Source organism: Anoplopoma fimbria, chromosome 13, assembly GCF_027596085.1.
Source record: "Anoplopoma fimbria isolate UVic2021 breed Golden Eagle Sablefish chromosome 13, Afim_UVic_2022, whole genome shotgun sequence".
Classification (NCBI taxonomy): Eukaryota; Metazoa; Chordata; class Actinopteri; order Perciformes; family Anoplopomatidae; genus Anoplopoma; species Anoplopoma fimbria.
Genome location: NC_072461.1, coordinates 11414058 through 11433798, shown reverse-complemented (window position 1 = coordinate 11433798; position 19741 = coordinate 11414058). Strand labels below are relative to the sequence as shown.

At 41.8% G+C, this 19741-nt stretch overlaps 1 protein-coding gene and 2 long non-coding RNA genes across 3 annotated transcripts; all 3 read left to right on the top strand.

Moving 5' to 3' along the window:
• The first annotated feature begins 4890 nt into the window (after nt 1–4890).
• LOC129101728 (uncharacterized) lies at nt 4891–5361 on the top strand. Its single transcript, XR_008531691.1, has 3 exons — nt 4891–4987; nt 5100–5173; nt 5285–5361. It is a non-coding gene; the product is annotated as an uncharacterized LOC129101728 (long non-coding RNA).
• A 2730-nt stretch (nt 5362–8091) lies between these two features.
• LOC129101876 (putative uncharacterized protein DDB_G0277255) lies at nt 8092–10635 on the top strand. The gene is made up of 3 exons (XM_054611828.1): nt 8092–8441; nt 9518–9691; nt 10336–10635. The coding sequence occupies exons 2-3, from the start codon at nt 9518–9520 to the stop codon at nt 10633–10635; spliced, it is 474 nt and encodes a 157-aa protein (XP_054467803.1). The 5' UTR covers nt 8092–8441.
• A 1391-nt stretch (nt 10636–12026) lies between these two features.
• Nucleotides 12027–12476, top strand: LOC129100785 (uncharacterized). The gene is made up of 3 exons (XR_008531678.1): nt 12027–12107; nt 12220–12311; nt 12425–12476. It is a non-coding gene; the product is annotated as an uncharacterized LOC129100785 (long non-coding RNA).
• The last annotated feature ends 7265 nt before the right edge of the window (nt 12477–19741 follow it).

The following is a 19741-nucleotide window of genomic DNA, read 5'->3' as shown; positions in this document are numbered from 1 at the left end:
TGGAGAGGAACGGAAGGTTAGATATAGGTCTATAGTTAGCCAACACCTCTGGATCAAGAGTAGGTTTCTTAAGAAGAGGTTTAATTACAGCTAGTTTGAAGGCCTGTGGTACATGGCCCGTTAGTAAAGACAGATTGATCATTTCTAATAAAGAATTGCTAATTAAAGGTAAAACTTCCTTAAGCAGCCTAGTCGGAATCGGGTCTAAGAGACAGTGAAAGATGACTTAAGATGACTGTCATGTTGTTTGTAATTATTGTGGGTGAAATAAACACCTTTGGGTCTGCACCAAACCTCTGTGTCAAGCCTCCTGCTTTTAAAGTTAAGCCGCTATGTGGCCATCCTAACAGGTATGAATGGAGGGACTTCTGATACGCGTGCAGGACTTTTCAACCAGTAGACCGGTGTTTGAGACTGGAGTAGAGTTATTTAGAGGTTAGGTTAGCTATGTTTGTGTTGTGTTCCTATGTTAACTTGTTACCTGTTTTTGTTGCCTCAACCTGTCCAAGTGTTTCAGTTTGAATTCACAATTTAACTACGTGTTTTACGGCGACCGTTCACCGAGCGACCCTGTGCGGTAGAAAAAGTGACGCCAAGGGGTCTAACAAAGCATTTGGTAACTTCAGCGCTACTCGCAAGAGAGGAGAGGAGGAGGTGGGAGGGCAGTATGAAGTGTGTGATCTCTGTAAAAGGTAAATATTTATTTATTAAAGGTTTAAGCTCTCTGAAAGCTTTGGCATTCCCATATTCATTGGACACACATAGACCTCGCTCTATGTCCAATGTGTTGTGTTTCATGAGCTTTATCTGAAAAGTAACAGCCGCCAAATATATGTTGTGGAGTAAAAAGTAATATTTCCACCTGAAATATAGTCAACAGATATTGGAGAGCAGTAAAGTATAGTTAAAATTGTACTGAATACAGTACTTGAGTTTAGGTATTTAGCTATTTTATATCACATTTGTTGCAGTGGTAGAGTCAGCCAGTCACGTGTACTTGTGCTTCACAAACCCCCAATTCTTGGTTAACACAACCACTATTATTGCAAACAATTACGTTAACATGTACATACTAATATTTTATCAATTAGTAAAGTCACATCCTTTAAAAACATTAAATGTCTAACAAAAGAAATGGGATCAACGAGAGTAATACAATTTTGATGCAGGACTGTGTAAATGTAATGTCTCTGGAGAGATGTTTGTCCAACTATGGCCCAAAGACAGACAGGATGTGGACCAGTAAACACACTGCAGAAAATATTTGTTCATTTTATTGTAAATTTATGTTTGTGTCACTTATTCTGAAAATCTGGCTTCCTGTTTGTATAAATGCATCACAACAACAGAGGAAACCTGTAAAACATCAGGACCACATGCTGTCAACCTGTGGACACTGGAGGACCATATAGGACCAAGGACAGTGTCCAACCTGACGCCCTCAAAGCTCCATGCAAACATGCATTTCTATATTATTGGACTTTATCTAAGACAGGGTTTTGTAAAAGGTCTGAGAGGAGAATTAATTTGTGGTTGACCCCTGGGCAGGTCACATGTCTCTCAAACATGACAGGAGACAGTGAGTCAAAATGTAGTTTTATTATTCGAGCTTATGTCTTAGTCACATGATGGATATTCCTCATAAAGTTGTATTTAGTTGCTGTTTCTGCAGCGGAGGACTGTTGATCTGGACCTGATGGAACTCTGAGGTAAGACCTGTTCTCAGCAGGGACCTGAACATTCCATGGTTGCCATGTTTCCCTCAATGTGCGTCTTTTGGAATGTTCACAAACAAACGTTCTATCAGTCAGAAAAGCAGAAGTTTCTACTTGTACCCCACGATTTCTCTGAGAAGAAAACACCAAACTGCGATTGTTTGCATCTCGACCTCTACTTGTGACCTACTGTCAAAGTTTAGAGAACTTTTTGCTGGAGAGATGTGAGATTTATAAACTTTCTAGACCAACCTTGTTTCTATGTATTTCCCCGTTGAGACTCTGAACGTCCAGAACACACCGATGCTAATGCTAATATTAGTAATATTTTAATGATCACAGTAAATGAATCCTCTAGGACTGACGTTTGACTGTTGTGACAAAGTCTGAACAAGTGTTTCTAAACTAAAGCTGATTTCTTGGTTTGTTTTATCTCGGACCTTCCGTCCAGCATTAAAATATGCTAACAAATATTTAGCTAGCTAACAAAATATTGTTTTATATATTTATATAACTTCTAGGTGATTCAGATCATAAGTGATGCGAGCAGTGGCAATAATATTGATCTTTAATTAATATCATAATCCCCACATTTCCTACATATTTGGGACATGTTTTCATATATCAGGAGGCTATTTTACACCAAACTTGGTTCATAAATGTGTCACTTTGTCAGACCTACAGCCTAATCCTCCATATGCTCATTTATTATGAATACATAATGATGTAGTGAATATCAGACCAGGTCAGGTGTTATTTTATTAGTAGATGAATTGTCTGCAGCAGAAATATTACAGTCAACAGTTTTTCTGTACCAGTAAACTGTATCATATATAAAGTATATATATATAACATTTAACTGTATCAGTGGTGACTGTGAGCTCGTGGGTTTGATACCAGCATCATGTAGACATATGTAAGGCCTCCTGCAGTAACAACACTGTGAAAGAAATGCAGACAGTTTGGACTGTACTGTTTTTATTTACTGCTACTTTAATACAATATGTGATAAATGAGCATGAAGTGCATCAGTGGTCTGAAGGTTGTGTTTGTTTTTACCCTCAGATGGCCCAACGGTGCACCTACAGCAGCGTCCAGATCCCGGACCCTTACCGGCCCGGCATCTGGACCACCTGCATCAGGATCACCAGTCCAACCTCCCTGATCGGCTCCTCATCCGGGCCCCCACCTGACTACGACCCTGGCAGCAGGGTTACAGTCACGCCAACCAGGAGCACGGTAAGAACACCAAGAACCTAAACATCACACATTTATTGTTGAGTTTCTTTCATTATCTCCCAGAAAACAGTTTACTTCAGAGTACATTGCACATTTTTATGCTTTTATACAAGTTACATTTACAAATAGCAGAAAACAACTAAGAGACAGAAAACTCAACCCAAGCGAAAACAAAACAAACAGACAAAAGGGGGAGGTATGGGGGAGTGTAGGAGACTTGTATATTACAAGTCTTGGACTTGATTGAAGTAACGTTATTAAAAAAAGACTGTATCCGACTCCTAAATTAAAAACTAGTCTGATACACTTAAAGAATATTTGCCAATCTTGGCTTGTATTCATTGAATCATAAATTACAGCAGTGGTTGTTGCACACACACCTGGCAGAGATCTGAACCTTTCTAGGGTTTACTGCACACACTTCTATGCTTTTGCTTGTGTATAATTTATGTATGACATTTACTTTCAATGAAATATTACTGCTTAGTGGCACTGATCCTCTTCATTCAGTATATGATGTGAGAAAGTCCACATGATGTAACAGCCCATGGTTTGTTTCCATGATGTGGAGCAGTGGGCTGATGGTAGTATTTTTTTTTTACCCTCAGGCGGGTCGTCGCTTCACCTGGAGGGCTTTCCTCATCCAGGACCCCAACCGGCCTGGCGGCCCCCGGATCATCCTCCGTAGAACCCCAGCCTCAGAACCCAGGACTGGCTCCTCAACTCTCTGTGACCCTGGGTCTTCTGCTACGTCTCCTCCTTCCTCTTCTCACTCCTCTTGTATCTTCTCCTCTCCCTCTTCTTCAAGCTCCTCCTCTAGCTCCTCTTCTAGCTCTTCCTCTAAATCCTCTTCTAGTTCCTCCTCTTCTAGCTCCTCCTCTAGCTCCTCCTTCAGCTCCTCTTCTAGTTCCTCTTCTTCAAGCTCCTCCTCTAGCTCCTCCTTCAGCTCCTCTTCGAGTTCCTCTTCTTCAAGCTCCTCCTCTTCCTCTTCCCATAGCATCCCCCCAACTTCCCCCCAAAGACGACGCAAGAGAAGGTAAGATTTAATTATTCAGCACATTTTAGCAACAAGGCCATTGAAAGTTCTTTTCACAAAACATCAAAAGCATTGAGACAAAGTTCCAATAAAACACTCCACAAAATTAAATTAAAATACTCTGTGCTTTTATTGGACAATAGTCCTCTGGTGATATAGTTAAGTAACATTGTGTGTTATCTGCATAATTCTGATCATTTATTTGGATGTTTTCCAAAGCTCCTCTGATCCACCTCAGGGACCAAGTGAGTCTTCAAGGCTTAGTCCCCCTAAACCACCTCAGGGACCAGGTGAGTGTTTTAAGGTAAGTCCCAGTGAGCGTCGTGGGCAACCTGAGTGGAGAAACCAGTTAAACAGCTGGTGGTGCAACAAGGGCACTGAACCTGAAGGTAAGGTAAAGCACCAGGACCAAGGTGGGCCTTCCAAGGTAAGTCCACCTAAATCACCTCAGCGACCTGGTGGACCTGTAAAGGTAAGTGCCAGTGATGGTCGGCCATTGTGGGACCTTCCTGAGCCGGAGTGGGCGAGGGACATGAGGCTCTATCTGGAGTGGAGGAACCAGTTCGACAGCTGGTGCAACAGGGGCACTGAACCTCCAGGTAAGGTAAAGCACCATAATAAACACTATTATTCATTTATTTAGAATGAATTTATTAGTGTTAAATTGTTTAAGTTTAAGTTGTATTAAGTTGTTTTATTAAGTTGTATTAAGTTGTATTAAGGTATATTAGGTTGTATTTAGTTGTTTTAGATTTCAGGACGTTGCTGTGGTGAGAAGGGTCTCCTTGGAGACAAGAGGAGAGGAGGTGGAGGGTGAGTATGAACCCTTCTATAGAAAAGGTGAGTATTAGTTTATTTCTTATCAAAAGTGATGTTGTGATCAATAAATAATCTGTTCACTTGATTTTTAAACTATAACTCTAAAACTTGTGTTTCATTAATCTTTTAGGGAGAGGAGTGGAGGTGATGGGCTAATGTGAACCTCCTCTTTAAAAAGGTAAATATTAATTTCTTTAATTTTTTTCTCATACTGATGGATGCTTTATATGTTTATCCTAATTCTCTAAAAATTTTAAATTTGCTTAACGTCTGAATTTATTTTTGCCAAGAGAGGAGAGAAGAGGAGAGAAGAGGAGGACAGAAGAGGAGGTGGAGGGCGAGTCTGAACCTTCTCTTTTAAAAGGTAAATATCAGTTTCTATCATTTTTCTCTGATACGGATGCATATTTCATACATTTACATTTTTTCTCTTAAGATTCTAACTCAAATTCTTGTCTGTATTTGTTTTGTACAGAGAGAATATGAGAGGAGACAAGGAGAGGAGAAGAGGAGAGGAGGTGGAGGGCCAGTGTGAACCTTCTCTATTAAAAGGTAAATATCAATTTCTATCATTTTTTATTTGTCACACTGATGGATAATTCCTACAATTATTTTATCTCTGAAGATTTTTATTTTAATTCACGTTGTTTTTATTTGTTTTTATGAAGAGAGGAGAGGAAAGGAGAGGAAGAGAGGAGAGGAGGAGAGAGGAGGAGGAGGGCCAGTGTGAACCTTCTCTTGTAAAAGGTAAATATCCATTTCTGTCATTGTATTTCCTCTTAATGATGGATAATTTACACATTTAAATTTTTTCTCTGAAGATTTTTAATTTGATTCACTTTTCTTTGGTGTTTGTTGGTACCAAGAGAGGAGAGGAGGAGAGAGGAGGAGAGATAAGAGGAGAGGAGAGAGGAAAAGAAAGGAGAGGAGGAGATTTGGTTTTCAAAGTCGCTTTATTGAACCATTGCAGGGAGACACCAGATCACTGTCACATCATCAGTTCAGACTAGCAAAAACAACTCATCCAAGAGCAGAAAAAAGTTAATTTATCAGGAATTAACGATCAGCTCTCCCTCCTCCACGGAGTAACCCCCCCAACAGCTGGGAAACATCTGGACCAAAGAACTCAGTCCACCTTGACTCCTTCATCTCTGCTAAAGAGAGCAAGTTCAGAACCTTAATTGAAAATAAAACATGTTTTTAAAGTCATTGTTAGCTCTGTAATGGTGTTATTAAGTGAAATAAATCCTCCTGTAGAGCCTACATCCTATTGTGTATCTAATTGTTCTCCAACTGTCTTCATTGTTCTGAAACCTGAAAACAACAAATTTTGAGGATGACAACATTTTTCACTCCTGCCACCTAAAACGAGTCTGATGTCACTATTTTAAGATACTTAACATACATAGGTAGGGTGGGAGATGAACTTATTTTGAATAAAAGTCTCATCAGAGAGAGACTTCATATTTAAGAGGGCTGGTTTACTTATCGTTTCTTGGAATGGGAAATCAGTGTTTTCTTTGTGTGAATAAAATAGTTTTTAACCCTTTTTAAAAGTGGTTTTAAAATGTAAACAGGAAGTACTAACAGAGGAGAAAGTTAAAGTCCCGTCCTGTTAGATTGACTGAGTAAGACTATAATTTCACTGGTTCATTAAAAGTTGTGGCCACCAGGGGGCATCGATTAGAAAGCACTCCAGACAAGATGTTCCTTTGAGAGGTTTATTGACTGGAGTCAAACAAGTTCATTTGTGGTTCTGAAACAGATATACATGAAATAATAAGAAAAACCTCTTTATAGTGTAACAGGTTGTTTAACCTAACAAGTCTAAAGTGCAACTTCACATGTCAGCAGAGATGTATAGTTTTATTAGATTCCTAATAATATAATATAAGAGACGGCAGGCAGGGTAACAAGGTGAGCGACTGGTCTGGTATAGCTCTTGCCCTTGATCTGGACCACTGCTGTACGGACTCTCCTGTCCATTCCTAGGATGACTTCAGTGCTCAGCTGGTTTGCCTCTTTGTGCAATAAAGCAAACATCCAGGTGCACAGCACGTGTGGTCAGGCACTTAAACAGTAGGCCCTATGTGTTCTTTTGCCGATGGCTTACCTACACTGTGAGTGGGCCCAAAACAGTCTGTGCCTCTGGAGTCAAACGGGGACTTCAGCAGCCTCAGTCTGGACTGTGAGAGGTCTGCCATCCTGAGCACAACTGGAGTGGCTCTCCACCTCTGGTAGTCCGGTCAGGAGTGCTGATGGCGTTTCACAGCTTCAGGGTCATGCAGAATCCAGTATTTGCAGCGCAGCCCTGCAAAGAGGTGCTCTGATCCTCAATGATGGAGGCCCTGGTCTAAGTCCTAAATGATGAGATGCAATGATGTCAGCTATGTTTGTGCTGTGTTCCTATGTTAACTTGTTACCTGTTTTTGTTGCCTCAACCTGTCCAAGTGTTTCAGTTTGAATTCACAATTTAACTACGTGTTTTACGGCGACCGTTCACCGAGCGAACCTGTGCGGTAGAAAAAGTGACACCAAGGGGTCTAACAAAGCATTTGGTAACTTCAGCGCTACTCGCAAGAGAGGAGAGGAGGAGGTGGGAGGGCAGTATGAAGTGTGTGATCTCTGTAAAAGGTAAATATTTATTCATTAAAGGTTTACGCATTGAAAGCTTTGGCATTCCCATATTCATTGGACACACATAGATCTCGCTCTATGTTCATGAGCTTTATCTGAAAAGTAACAGCCGCCAAATATATGTTGTGGAGTAAAAAGTAATATTTCCACCTGAAATATAGTCAACAGATATTGGAGAGCAGTAAAGTATAGTTAAAATTGTACTGAATACAGTACTTGAGTTTAGGTATTTAGCTATTTTATATCACATTGTTGCAGTGGTAGAGTCAGCCAGTCACGTGTACGTGTGCTTCACAAACCCCAATTCTTGGTTAACACAACCACTATTATTGCAAACAATTACGTTAACATGTACATACTAATATTTTATCAATTAGTAAAGTCACATCCTTTAAAAACATTAAATGTCTAACAAAAGAAATGGGATCAACGAGAGTAATACAAGTTCGATGCAGGACTGTGTAAATGTAATGTCTCTGGAGAGACGTTTGTCCAACTATGGCCCAAAGACGGACAGGATGTGGACCAGTAAACACACTGCAGAAAATATTTGTTCATTTTATTGTAAATTGATGTTTGTGTCACTTATTCTGAAAATCTGGCTTCCTGTTTGTATAAATGCATCACAACAACAGAGGAAACCTGTAAAACATCAGGACCACATGCTGTCAACCTGTGGACACTGGAGGACCATATAGGACCAAGGACAGTGTCCAACCTGACGCCCTCAAAGCTCCATGCAAACATGCATTTCTATATTATTGGACTTTATCTAAGACAGGGTTTTGTAAAAGGTCTGAGAGGAGAATTCATTTGTGGTTGACCCCTGGGCAGGTCACATGTCTCTCAAACATGACAGGAGACAGTGAGTCAAAATGTAGTTTTATTATTCGAGCTTATGTCTTAGTCACATGATGGATATTCCTCATAAAGTTGTATTTAGTTGCTGTTTCTGCAGCGGAGGACTGTTGATCTGGACCTGATGGAACTCTGAGGTAAGACCTGTTCTCAGCAGGGACCTGAACATTCCATGGTTGCCATGTTTCCCTCAATGTGCATCTTTTGGAATGTTCACAAACAAACGTTCTATCAGTCAGAAAAGCAGAAGTTTCTACTTGTACCCCACGATTTCTCTGAGAAGAAAACACCAAACTGCGATTGTTTGCATCTCGACCTCTACTTGTGACCTACTGTCAAAGTTTAGAGAACTTTTTGCTGGAGAGATGTGAGATTTATAAACTTTCTAGACCAACCTTGTTTCTATGTATTTCCCCGTTGAGACTCTGAACGTCCAGAACACACCGATGCTAATGCTAATATTAGTAATATTTTAATGATCACAGTAAATGAATCCTCTAGGACTGACGTTTGACTGTTGTGACAAAGTCTGAACAAGTGTTTCTAAACTAAAGCTGATTTCTTGGTTTGTTTTATCTCGGACCTTCCGTCCAGCATTAAAATATGCTAACAAATATTTAGCTAGCTAACAAAATATTGTTTTATATATTTATATAACTTCTAGGTGATTCAGATCATAAGTGATGCGAGCAGTGGCAATAATATTGATCTTTAATTAATATCATAATCCCCACATTTCCTACATATTTGGGACATGTTTTCATATATCAGGAGGCTATTTTACACCAAACTTGGTTCATAAATGTGTCACTGTGTTGTGTCAGACCTACAGCCTAATCCTCCATATGCTCATTTATTATGAATACATAATGATGTAGTGAATATCAGACCAGGTCAGGTGTTATTTTATTAGTAGATGAATTGTCTGCAGCAGAAATATTACAGTCAACAGTTTTTCTGTACCAGTAAACTGTATCATATATAAAGTATATATATATAACATTTAACTGTATCAGTGGTGACTGTGAGCTCGTGGGTTTGATACCAGCATCATGTAGACATATGTAAGGCCTCCTGCAGTAACAACACTGTGAAAGAAATGCAGACAGTTTGGACTGTACTGTTTTTATTTACTGCTACTTTAATACAATATGTGATAAATGAGCATGAAGTGCATCAGTGGTCTGAGGGTTGTGTTTGTTTTTACCCTCAGATGGCCCAACGGTGCACCTACAGCAGCGTCCAGATCCCGGACCCTTACCGGCCCGGCATCTGGACCACCTGCATCAGGATCACCAGTCCAACCTCCCTGATCGGCTCCTCATCCGGGCCCCCACCTGACTACGACCCTGGCAGCAGGGTTACAGTCACTCCAACCAGGAGCACGGTAAGAACACCAAGAACCTGAACATCACACATTTATTGTTGAGTTTCTTTCATTATCTCCCAGAAAATAGTTTACTTCAGAGTACATTGCACATTTTTATGCTTTTATACAAGTTACATTTACAAATAGCAGAAAACAACTAAGAGACAGAAAACTCAACCCAAGCGAAAACAAAACAAACAGACAAAAGGGGGAGGTATGGGGAGTGTAGGAGACTTGTATATTACAAGTCTTGAAGTAAGTTAGTAAGAAGTAACGTTATTAAAAAAAGACTGTATCCGACTCCTAAATGAATGCATCTTCTACGTAGATTGATCTTCAAGTAAAAACTAGTCTGATACACTTAAAGAATATTTGCCAATCTTGGCTTGTATTCATTGAATCATAAATTACAGCAGTGGTTGTTGCACACACACCTGGCAGAGATCTGAACCTTTCTAGGGTTTACTGCACACACTTCTATGCTTTTGCTTGTGTATAATTTATGTATGACATTTACTTTCAATGAAATATTACTGCTTAGTGGCACTGATCCTCTTCATTCAGTATATGATGTGAGAAAGTCCACATGATGTAACAGCCCATGGTTTGTTTCCATGATGTGGAGCAGTGGGCTGATGGGAGTATTTTTTTTTTACCCTCAGGCGGGTCGTCGCTTCACCTGGAGGGCTTTCCTCATCCAGGACCCCAACCGGCCCGGCGGCCCCCGGATCATCCTCCGTAGGACCCCAGCCTCAAAACCCAAGACTGGCTCCTCAACTCTCTGTGACCCTGGGTCTTCTGCTACGTCTCCTCCTTCCTCTTCTCACTCCTCTTGTATCTTCTCCTCTCCCTCTTCTTCAAGCTCCTCCTCTAGCTCATCTTCTAGCTCTTCCTCTAAATCCTCTTCTAGTTCTTCCTCTTCTAGCTCCTCCTCTAGCTCCTCCTCTAGCTCCTCCTTCTAGTCTCCTTCTAGTTCCTCTCTTCCTCCTCTAGCTCCTCTTCTAGCTCCTCTTCTAGTTCCTCTTCTTCAAGCTCCTCCTCTAGCTCCTCCTTCAGCTCCTCTTCTAGTTCCTCTTCTTCAAGCTCCTCCTCTTCCTCTTCCCATAGCATCCCCCCAACTTCCCCCCAAAGACGACGCAAGAGAAGGTAAGATTTAATTATTCAGCACATTTTAGCAACAAGGCCATTGAAAGTTCTTTTCACAAAACATCAAAAGCATTGAGACAAAGTTCCAATAAAACACACCACAAAATTAAATTCAAATACTCTGTGCTTTTATTGGACAATAGTCCTCTGGTGATATAGTTAAGTAACATTGTGTGTTATCTGCATAATTCTGATATTTTATTTTGATGTTTTCCAAAGCTCCTCTGATCCACCTCAGGGACCAAGTGAGTCTTCAAGGCTTAGTCCCCCTAAACCACCTCAGGGACCAGGTGAGTGTTTTAAGGTAAGTCCCAGTGAGCGTCGTGGGCAACCTGAGCCGGAATGGAGAAACCAGTTAAACAGCTGGTGGTGCAACAGGGGCACTGATCCTCAAGGTAAGGTAAAGTACCAGGACCAAGGTGGGCCTTCAAAGGTAAGTCCACCTAAACCACCTCAGGTACCCGGTGGGCCTACCAAGGTAAGTCCCCTGAAACCAACACAGGGACCTGGTGGACCTGTAAAGGTAAGTCCCAGTGATGGTCGGCCGTTGTGGGACCTTCCTGAGCCGGAGTGGGCGAGGGACATGAGGCTCTATCTGGAGTGGAGGAACCAGTTCGACAGCTGGTGCAACAGGGGCACTGAACCTCCAGGTAACGTAAAGCACAATAATAAACACTATTATTCATTTATTTAGAATGAATTTATGAGTGTTAAATTGTTTAGAGTTTAAGTTGTATTAAGTTGTTTTAAGTTTTACTAAGTTTTATTAAGTTGTATTAAGGTATATTAGGTTGTATTTAGTTGTTTTAGATTTCAGGACGTTGCTGTGGTGAGAAAGGTCTCCTTGTCGCTGCACTGAGACTCAGCAGGGTGTCTGCACACAGAGAGTGGGCTGGGGGGGATAGCGTGAACCTCCAACGTGTTTCGACCCCCCAGTGAAGCTCCTCTGTGCAGAGAACTAATAGGATGGCCACACCATGTCAGGAGGGTCCACATGTCTGTCGCTGCCCACCCCAAGTCTGACAAGAGTCCTCAGTGACAAGGAGAGGAGACAAGAGGAGAGGAGGTGGAGGGTGAGTATGAACCCTTATATAGAAAAGGTGAGTATCAGTTTATTTCTTATCAAAATTGATGTTGTGATCAATAAATAATCTGTTCACTTGATTTTTAAACTATAACTCTATAACTTGTGTTTCATTAATCTTTTAGGGAGAGGAGAGGAGGTGGAGGGGACAGGAGAGGAGGAGAGAGGAGGTGGAGGGCTAATTTGAACCTCTGCTTTAAATAGGTAAATATTAATTTCTATAATTTTTTTCTCATACTGATGGATGCTTTATATGTTTATCCTAATTCTCTAAAGATTTAAAATTTGCTTAACTTCTGAATTTGTTTTTGCCAAGAGAGGAGAGACGAGGAGAGGAGGAGATGTGAGGAGAGGAGAGGAGGACAGGAGAGGAGGTGGAGGGCGAGTCTGAACCTTCTCTTTTAAAAGGTAAATATCAGTTTCTATCATTTTCTTCTGATAATGATGGATAATTCATATATTTAATTTTTTTCTCAATATTTTTAACTTGATTCACTTTTTTTGTATTTGTTTTTACGAAGAGAGGACAGGAGAGGAGAAGAGATGAAAGGAGAGGAGGTGGAGGGCGAGTGTGAACCTTTTCTTTAAAAAGGTAAATATCAATTTCTATCATTTTTTATTTGTCACACTGATGGATAATTTCTACAATTATTTTATCTCTGAAGATTTTTATTTTTATTCACGTTGTTTTTATTTGTTTTTATGAAGAGAGGAGAGGAAGAGGAAGAGAGGAGAGGAGAGAGAGAGGAGGAGGAGGGCCAGTGTGAACCTTCTCTTGTAAAAGGTAAATATCCATTTCTGTCATTTTATTTCCTCTTAATGATGGATCATTTATACATTTGAATTTTTTCTCTGAAGATTTTTAATTTGATTCACTTTTCTTTGGTGTTTGTTGGTACCAAGAGAGGAGAGGAGGAGAGGAGAGGAGGAGAGAGGAGAGGAGGAGATTTGGTTTTCAAAGTCGCTTTATTGAACCATTGCAGGGAGACACCAGATCACTGTCACATCATCAGTTCAGACTAGCAAAAACAACTCATCCAAGAGCAGAAAAAAGTTAATTTATCAGGAATTAACGATCAGCTCTCCCTCCTCCACGGAGTAAACCCCCCCCAACAGCTGGGAAACATCTGGACCAAAGAACTCAGTCCACCTTGACTCCTTCATCTCTGCTAAAGAGAGCAAGTTCAGAACCTTAATTGAAAATAAAACATGTTTTTAAAGTCATTGTTAGCTCTGTAATGGTGTTATTAAGTGAAATAAATCCTCCTGTAGAGCCTACATCCTATTGTGTATCTAATTGTTCTCCAACTGTCTTCATTGTTCTGAAACCTGAACACAACACATTTTGGGGATGATTCAATTTTTCACTCCTGCCACCTAAAAAGAGTCTGATGTCACTATTTTAAGATACTTAACATACATAGGTAGGGTGGGAGATGAACTTATTTGAATAAAAGTCTCATCAGAGAGAGACTTCATATTTAAGAGGGCTGGTTTACTTATCGTTTCTTGGAATGGGAAATCAGTGTTTTCTTTGTGTGAATAAAATAGTTTTTAACCCTTTTTAAAAGTGGTTTTAAAATGTAAACAGGAAGTACTAACAGAGGAGAAAGTTAAAGTCCCGTCCTGTTAGATTGACTGAGTAAGACTATAATTTCACTGGTTCATTAAAAGTTGTGGCCACCAGGGGGCATCGATTAGAAAGCACTCCAGACAAGATGTTCCTTTGAGAGGTTTATTGACTGGAGTCAAACAAGTTCATTTGTGGTTCTGAAACAGATATACATGAAATAATAAGAAAAACCTCTTTATAATGTAACAGGTTGTTTAACCTAACAAGTCTAAATTGCAACTTCACATGTCAGCAGAGATGTATAGTTTTATTAGATTCCTAATAATATAATATAAGAGACGGCAGGCAGGGTAACAAGGTGAGCGACTGGTCTGGTATAGCTCTTGCCCTTGATCTGGACCACTGCTGTACGGACTCTCCTGTCCATTCCTAGGATGACTTCAGTGCTCAGCTGGTTTGCCTCTTTGTGCAATAAAGCAAACATCCAGGTGCACAGCACGTGTGGTCAGGCACTTAAACAGTAGGCCCTGTGTTCTTTTGCCGATGGCTTACCTACACTGTGAGTGGGCCCAAAACAGTCTGTGCCTCTGGAGTAAAACGGGGACTTCAGCAGCCTCAGTCTGGACTGTGAGAGGTCTGCCATCCTGAGCACAACTGGAGTGACTCTCCACCTCTGGTAGTCCGGTCAGGAGTGCTGATGACGTTTCACAGCTTCAGGGTCATGCAGAATCCAGTATTTGCGGCGCAGCCCTGCAAAGAGGTGCTCTGATCCTAGATGATGGAGGCCCTGGTCTAAGTCCTGAATGATAAGATGGGTCACTTTATGCCACTGGTCCAGTACCACTGGGTGGATGGCATCTGGTTCTAGCTGGGCCCTGCAGCGGAGCCTTCTCTCAAACTAGGATAAGTCCCACAGCCTTGTCATACTCTGGGGCTAGGGATAGCAGATACTGGTGGCAGATACTGGCTTACTGGCACACAAGAGGTTAAGCTCCTCAGCTAAGCTGTCCTCCTGGGCTTGTTTGAAGACATCTCTCTGCTTCTCGGTAATCTTCAGCAGAAAGACTGTCTTGATCTGCTGCCGCCCCATGGCGGGACCCTGCGACAGCCTCTATCAGTGCTTGGAAGGAGGGCCGACGTGAAGCACATGATGGTAGGTTATTCAGCTCAGCAGAATCCTCCTTCTCTCATTTGGCTGTTTGGGCCACAATTCAGGTGTCTGCTGCAAGAAGGCAGGGCCCTGTCTCCACCTTCTTTTACCAGACAGTTCCAACAGTGTTTTCCCCGAGTGAGGTCTTCAGCTGGGTTGTTGACAGAGTCCAGGAACCTCCAGGCCCAGGCGTCAGTCAGCTCCTGGATCTCAGCCACTTGCGTTTCTACAAACACTTTATATCAACAGTAGTTTGGTCTTATAGCCAAGTGAGCACTGTTGTGGAGTCTGTCCAGAAGACAACGTCGCAGATGTTCACAGTCAGCTCTCTTTGCCGTAGTGTGTCCAACTGAGCAGCTGTCAGTGCTGCACAGAGCTCTAGCCTTGTTATTGACTGCTGTTTCTTTGAAGTTAAGCTTTGGATCCACCCTGGATCTTGCAGTTAGGAAAGACACTTCCACGTGGCCATGTGAGTTTTCTGCATGCATGTAGGCCACTGAGCTGTAGGCCCTCTCTGAAGCATCAGCAAAGATGTGCATGTCTTGCTTGAGGTTTGAAGTGTCCATCCCAGCCCACATAGCAGCGAGGCAGGGAAATCATGGACACTGTGCTTAGGAACCCGCCTTTTTTGTTCGTCTATCTAGATGACATCCTGGTTGCCAGTACATCCAAGGAAGAGCATATGTCTCACCTCAGGGCTCTGTTTGAACAACTCAACCAGCACGGTTTGATCATCAACCCGGCTAATGATCAAAGTTTGGGTTTACCAGCATTTACTTTCTTGGACACTGCAACACTAAAGACTGGGCGGTCCCCCTTCCGTCGATGGTGGACACGGTGACTAACTTTCCACGCCGGCGCACGGTGAGTTTTTAGGCATGGTTAACTTTTACCATTGCTTTATTCCACAGGTGATGCAGCCCCTGTACGAAGCCCGGAAAGGAAAGCTCCCCAAACCACGGAGAGGAACAAGGCGTTTGTGGATGCCAAAACAGCTCTGGCAAGTGCAACGATGCCAGCACACCTGTCACCCAAGGCTCCAATTGCCATCACCACTGACACTTTCGACTACGCGGTTGGCGCAGTGCACGAGCAGTGGGTGAACGGGGCATGCAACTCGCTTTATTCAACCGACAGCTGCGTCCTAACGAGGGGAAGTACAGCACATTTGAACTCCTCGGCCTCTTTCTTGCAATTCGTCATATCCGATTTCTACTGGAAGCTCGGCAGTTCACAGCTTTTGTGGATCACAAGCCACTGACATTTGCAATGAGTAAGAGAGCCGAACCATGGTTCGCACGCCAGCAACGCCAGCTCGCCTTCACCTCAGAGTTTACCACGGATGTGGCTGGCAAGCAAAACCTGGTCGCAGACTGCCTCTCCAGGGCCATCACCGGGGCTGTCCACTTGGGATTGGACTATGCCAGGATAGCTATGTAAAACTGTGTGTTTTGAGTGTCGATTAAACGGCCACAGAGGTGTGCAGCCAAAAGACAAACACTGACTTTGTTCATCCCTGCTCTCCTACACCCCCAATTTAAAGTTACCGTTAATCCCACCAAGAAAAACTTCTGGTCCAGATTTCAAAGTAAGGGAATGGTGTGTGGTTTCTTTTCCATTGGTTGGAATTAAGGAACAGAACAGTAGTTGAGACTAATATTTGTGTCCCACATCTGCACACTCAATACATTTCAAGTGTCCTGAGCTGGCATAAGTCACCAAGCTTTACGCTGAAAGAAGCCTCAATGTTTTTTTTATTCGAGTCTAAGAACATAAACACCTGCCGCCTCAAAGACTGCACATATTGGATCCTTACATCCCCAACTCACTGTTTTCAATCCACTGACAAATTTACCCAACCTACCGAGCTCGTTCTCTAACAACTTGTTAGGTATAGTAATGAAGGCCCTCTCTATTACAAGCAATTGTAGCACTTGGTATACAGAACTGCTTCAAGGAATAATACACACACTCAAAGGGTTGAATGTTTTATTAAACTGTGTTAATGATTGGTTTTCTGTTGGATGTTGTAGCTGCCTGGCTAGTTAGGTTATCTCAACATAATGCACTCATTGTAGTTGGATCTTTGCCAAAATGATGATACAGGGGATGAACTGTTGCTTGATTGTTCGTTAAATAACATCTGATGTGTATTGTGTTCACTTACCTCTGTTGTGTCTCCCCAGGGTGTTCAGTCTGAAACAGTCCCTGGTGTACCTGAGCCACACTTTATAGTTCCAGGTAGGTACCATGTAGAATTTAGTAGAGGGGTGTTAGTGAAGTTAAATTCCCTGTTCGGGCTTTATACGATTCTATAGTGAAGTGTTACAAGAACAAAGATCCTGCAGACGATTGACATTGGGATGGAAGGAACGTATAGATTGTATTTGGTGTAATTCAGGTAGTTGTGTTGTCAGGGGAGGGGCAGAGTTACCTATACGGTGGTGGGGTTGAGGTCCTTGTCAGGAGCAGGTTATATAAGGCTGTCAGATATCATAAAGCGCTGTCGCTGCCAGGACCACATGCTGCCCGTGTGGTCCACTGTATGTTAAGATGACTGTCATGTTGTTTGTAATTATTGTGGGTGAAATAAACACCTTTTGGTCTGCACCAAACCTCTGTGTCAAGCCTCCTGCTTTTAAAGTTAAGCCACTATGTGTCCATCCTAACAGGTATGAATGGAGGGACTTCTGATACGCGTGCAGGACTTTTCAACCAGTAGACCGGTGTTTGAGACTGGAGTAGAGTTATTTAGAGGTTAGGTCAGTGTTGTGTTCCTATGTTAACTTGTTACCTGTTTTTGTTGCCTCATCCTAAGCAAGTGTTTCAGTTTGAATTCACAACTTTAACCACGTGTTTTACGGCGACCGTTCACCGGGCGACCCTGTGCGGTAGAAAGTGACACCAAGGGGTCTAACAAAGCATTTGGTAACTTCAGCGCTACTCGCAAGAGTGGAGAGGAGGAGGTGGGAGGGCAGTATGAAGTGTGTGATCTCTGTAAAAGGTAAATATTTCTTTATTAAAGATTTAAGCTCTGTGAAAGCTTTGGCATTCCCATATTCATTGGATACACATAGACCTCGCTCTATGTCCAATGTGTTGTGTTTCATGAGCTTTATCTGAAAAGTAACAGCCGTCAAATACAGCAGGTAAAATAAGTATTGAACACGTCACCATTTTTCTCAGTAAATATATTTCTAAAGGTGCTATTGACATGAAATGTTCACCAGATGTTGGTAACAACCCAGGTAATCCATACATACAAAGAAAACAAAACAAATAAGTTCAGAAATTAAGTTATGTGTAATAAAATGGAATGACACAGGGAAAAAGTATTGAACACGCTTACTGAATTTATTTAATACTTCGTACAAAAGCCTTTGTTGGTAATGACAGCTTCAAGACGCCTCCTGTATGGAGAAACTAGTCGCAGGCATTGCTCAGGTGTGATTTTGGCCCATTCTTCCACACAAATCTTGAAGGTTCCATGGGCCTCTTCTATGAACTCTGATCTTTAGTTCTTTCCATAGATTTTCTATTGGATTCAAGTCAGGTGATTGGCTGGGCCATTCTAGCAGCTTTATTTTCTTTCTCTGAAACCAATTGAGAGTTTCCTTGGCTGTGTGTTTGGGATCTTTGTCTTGCTGAAATGTCCACCCTCGTTTCATCTTCATCATCCTGGTAGATGGCAGCAGATTTTTATCCTTCCTTCAATTGTATGAAGTTTGCCAGTGCAGTATGCTGAAAAACAGCCCCACACCATGATGTTCCCACCTCCAAACTTCACTGTTGGTATGGTGTTTTTGGGGTGATGTGCAGTGCCATTTCACCTCCAAACATGGTGTGTATTATGGCATCCAAAGAGTTCAATTTTGGTCTCATCTGACCAGACTATATTCTCCCAGTATTTCACAGGCTTGTCTAAATGTTGTGCAGCAAACTTTAAACGAGCTTCAACATGCTTTTTCTTCAGCAATGGAGTCTTGCGTGGTGAGCGTGCATACAGGCCACGGCGGTTGAGTGCATTACTTATTGTTTTCTTTGAAACAATTGTACCTGCTAATTCCAGGTCTTTCTGAAGCTCTCCACAAGTGGTCCTTGGCTCTTGGACAACTCTTCTGATAATTATTTTCACTCCTCTGTCAGAAATCTTGCGAGGAGCACCTGGTCGTCATGGTGAAATTATGTTCTTTCCACTTCAGGATTATGGCCCCAACAGTGCTCACTGGTACATTCAGAAATTTAAAAAAAATCCTTCTGTGACCAATGCCATCAGTATGTTTTGCAACAATAAGGTTGCACAGGTCTTGAGAGAGCTCTTTTACCCATCATGAGATGTTTCCTGTGTGACATCTTGGTAATGAGACACCTTTTTATAGGCCATCAGTTGGGACTGAAGCAGCTGATATTAATTTGCACTGATAAGGGGCAGGATTGCTTTCTAATTACTGATAGATTTCAGCTGGTGTCTTGGCTTTCCATGCCTTTTTGCACCTCCCTTTCTTCATGTGTTCAATACTTTTTCCCTCTGTCATTCCATTTTATTACACATAACTTAATTTCTGAATTTATTTGTTTGGTTTTCTTTGTATGTATGGATTACTTGGGTTGTTACTGACATCAATTGCACCTTTAGAAATATATTTACTGAGAAAAATGGTGACGTGTTCAATACGTATTTTACCCGCTGTATAAATAACTTTTTCCTACAAGAATGATCTTGTGCACAAGATAATAACTGAGAAAATACACGATTTGGCATCGTCATGTGGACGGCAATCTTGCCCAAACCCACATGCTGTATATGGGCTTTTATTTTTCAACAGTTTTTATTAAAAGTATCAGGCTTGAAGATCTTTTGTTTCTTGTTCAAGATGGGACATCAGTAGCACTTCCAGTGGCAGACTTTAAACTGTAGTAGGTGAGGTAGTGGGAAAGGGCTTTGAGGAGAAGGTTCTATTACATCGACTTCCTCCCATTGTTCCCCTTGATGCTTTTCAAAATGTAAAGTTACTGCCAGGAGCAAAGCTTTACTTGCTGCTCCGCCACTACCTGCTGGGACCCCGGACCCCAAACTGCTGGAGACCCAGACCGTATTGGTGGGCCCGCTTGAGG